We start from the raw sequence: 623 nt of genomic DNA on the forward strand, positions 1-623 counted from the left end.
GGAGCAGCCTCCTTCCCTCCAGACTCGGGGAAGCTGCCGGGAGCTGCCAGCGGGACCAGCTCATCCCTAGAAGGGCCGCAGCTGCCTGACACAAGGGGGTCCCACCGCCCAAAGCCTCCCTGAGCCCCAACAGACGCCGTGAGGACCCAATCCCCGCACACACCGCAAACTTCAGGCTGGAAGCCACGTCTCCATCGATTTTGACGCCGGACAGGTCCATCTTGGTCCCATCGTGGGAGATCACCCGGACGTAGCTCTTGCGGTGCGTGGACGGATCCGTTTTCTCCCCATATTCCTTCATCTTCTCGCACACCCGCTCCAGCAGCTCCGTTAGATGAGCCTCCGACCGGGCGGAAGGGACCTGCAGCGATCAGCGGGGTCAGGCCTTCGAGTGTGACAGCGGAACGGGAACAGTGGGCCAGCACTGTCCCCAGAAGCCAGGGAGCGCCGAGACAGGCTCAGATCCCCTCTGCTGCAGCCTCCACCAGGCTTCCCGGTGCCGCAGAGAGACATCTCACCTCCACGACCGACTGGCTGCCATCGGGGTTGATGCGGAATGAGCCCATCTGGATGGTTTTCCTGGGGTCGACCTGGGCGATCTCCCACTCCAGCTCGTCCACCAG

At 63.9% G+C, this 623-nt stretch overlaps 1 protein-coding gene across 1 annotated transcript; it reads right to left on the reverse strand.

Annotated features, from left to right (window-relative positions):
- Window positions 1-163: 163 nt before the first annotated feature.
- Window positions 164-620, reverse strand: LOC104464560 (protein canopy homolog 2-like; the record flags this gene model as incomplete). Its single annotated transcript, XM_010077298.1, has 2 exons — window positions 164-361; window positions 519-620. Coding segments are annotated over 2 exons (300 nt in total), but the record flags the coding sequence as incomplete, so codon positions are not given.
- Between the last annotated feature and the right edge of the window lie 3 nt (window positions 621-623).

Source organism: Pterocles gutturalis, unplaced genomic scaffold, assembly GCF_000699245.1.
Source record: "Pterocles gutturalis isolate BGI_N339 unplaced genomic scaffold, ASM69924v1 scaffold35468, whole genome shotgun sequence".
NCBI lineage: Eukaryota > Metazoa > Chordata > Aves > Pterocliformes > Pteroclidae > Pterocles > Pterocles gutturalis.